Source organism: Arachis stenosperma, chromosome 6 (assembly GCF_014773155.1).
Source record: "Arachis stenosperma cultivar V10309 chromosome 6, arast.V10309.gnm1.PFL2, whole genome shotgun sequence".
Classification (NCBI taxonomy): Eukaryota; Viridiplantae; Streptophyta; class Magnoliopsida; order Fabales; family Fabaceae; genus Arachis; species Arachis stenosperma.
In genome coordinates this window covers 125981975-125983324 of record NC_080382.1, presented here as the reverse complement: position 1 = coordinate 125983324, position 1350 = coordinate 125981975, and the positions used below count along the sequence as shown (strand labels likewise).

The 1350-nt window shown below is 44.3% G+C and overlaps 1 protein-coding gene across 1 annotated transcript; it reads right to left on the bottom strand.

The window, feature by feature from the left end:
- Positions 1-292: 292 nt before the first annotated feature.
- On the bottom strand, positions 293-691 carry LOC130934557 (uncharacterized). Its single transcript, XM_057864116.1, has one exon. The coding sequence runs from the start codon at positions 689-691 to the stop codon at positions 293-295; it is 399 nt and encodes a 132-aa protein (XP_057720099.1).
- Positions 692-1350: the final 659 nt, after the last annotated feature.

Sequence of the window (1350 nt, the reverse complement as noted above, 5' to 3'; positions counted from 1 at the left end):
GGGGCACGCCTCCAGCCACATTCCTGCGCAACTCTCTGTTTCTTTTCTTTAATGCTGCGAAGGCACTATGACGCGAGCGCGTCAACGATGTTGGTGCGTCGCATGCCTTAACACCCCCTTTTTTTATATGCAATATGCAATATGCGGATGAGATGCAGAATATAGGCATTAGTACTAAGAAGAGTTATTGACGAAGGAAGGTAAGGAGAGGGGGAGGAACGATCATACCATGGTGGGTTGTCTCCCACCCAGCACTTTGCTTTAACGTCCTTAAGTTGGACGCTCCACTAGCTCAGTCTTCTGCTGTGGGCAGATCTTCCAAGAGGAAGATCTCTAGTTCCTGGTTTTTCGCCATCTTTTTGCCATAGAATAACTTCAAGCGATGTCCATTGACTTTGATAAGTTCAGAGCTTGAAGGATGGCTCAAGTGAAAGACTCCGTATGGTTCCACCCTCTCTACTCGATAGGGACCATCCCATCTGGATCTCAGCTTGCCTTGCATGAGTCGCATTCTGGAGTTGTAAAGTAGGACTAAGTCCCCAGGTTGGAATTCTCTTCTCTTAATGCTCTTGTCATACACAACCTTCACCTTCTCTTTATACAGCCTGGAGTTTTCATAAGCTTCTAGGCGAAGGTTCTCTAATTCTTGCAGCTGCAACTTCCATTCAGCTCCAGTTCTCTCATGGTCCATGTTGCATTCCTTTACTGCCCAAAAAGCCTTGTGTTCTAACTCAACTGGGAGATGACAGGCCTTTCCATAAACCAAGCGGAAAGGACTCATCCCAATCGGTGTCTTGTATGTTGTACGATATACCCAAAGCGCGTCTTGGAGCCTAGTGCTCCAGTCCTTTCTATGAGGCTTGACTACCTTTTGCAGTATGCGCTTTATCTCTCTGTTAGAAACCTCTGCTTTCCCATTAGTCTGGGGGTGATAGGCTGTTGATACTTTATGAATTATCCCATGCCTCTTTAGTAAACCTGTTAGTCTCCTGTTACAAAAGTGAGTGCCTTGATCGCTCACGATTGCTCGTGGTGATCCAAAGCGACAAATAATATGGTTTCTAACAAAGGAAACAACGGTGTTAGCATCATCAGTATGGGTAGGAATTGCTTCCACCCATTTAGAAACATAATCTACAGCTAACAGTATATAAAGCTGGCCATTAGAATTTGGAAATGGACCCATGAAGTCAATGCCCTAAACATAACAAAATTCACAAAAAAGCATAATTTGTTGAGGCATTTCATCCCTCTGGGATATATTACCAAACCATTGGCATGGAGGACAAGATTTACAAAGGTCAGCAGCATCTTTAAAAAGAGTAGGCCACCAGAATCCACAGTCTAAAA

Excerpts from the sequence above, each read along its gene's own strand:
- LOC130934557 (XM_057864116.1), bottom strand. The coding sequence starts at position 691 with ATGGACCATGAGAGAACTGGAGCTGAATGGAAGTTGCAGCTGCAAGAA.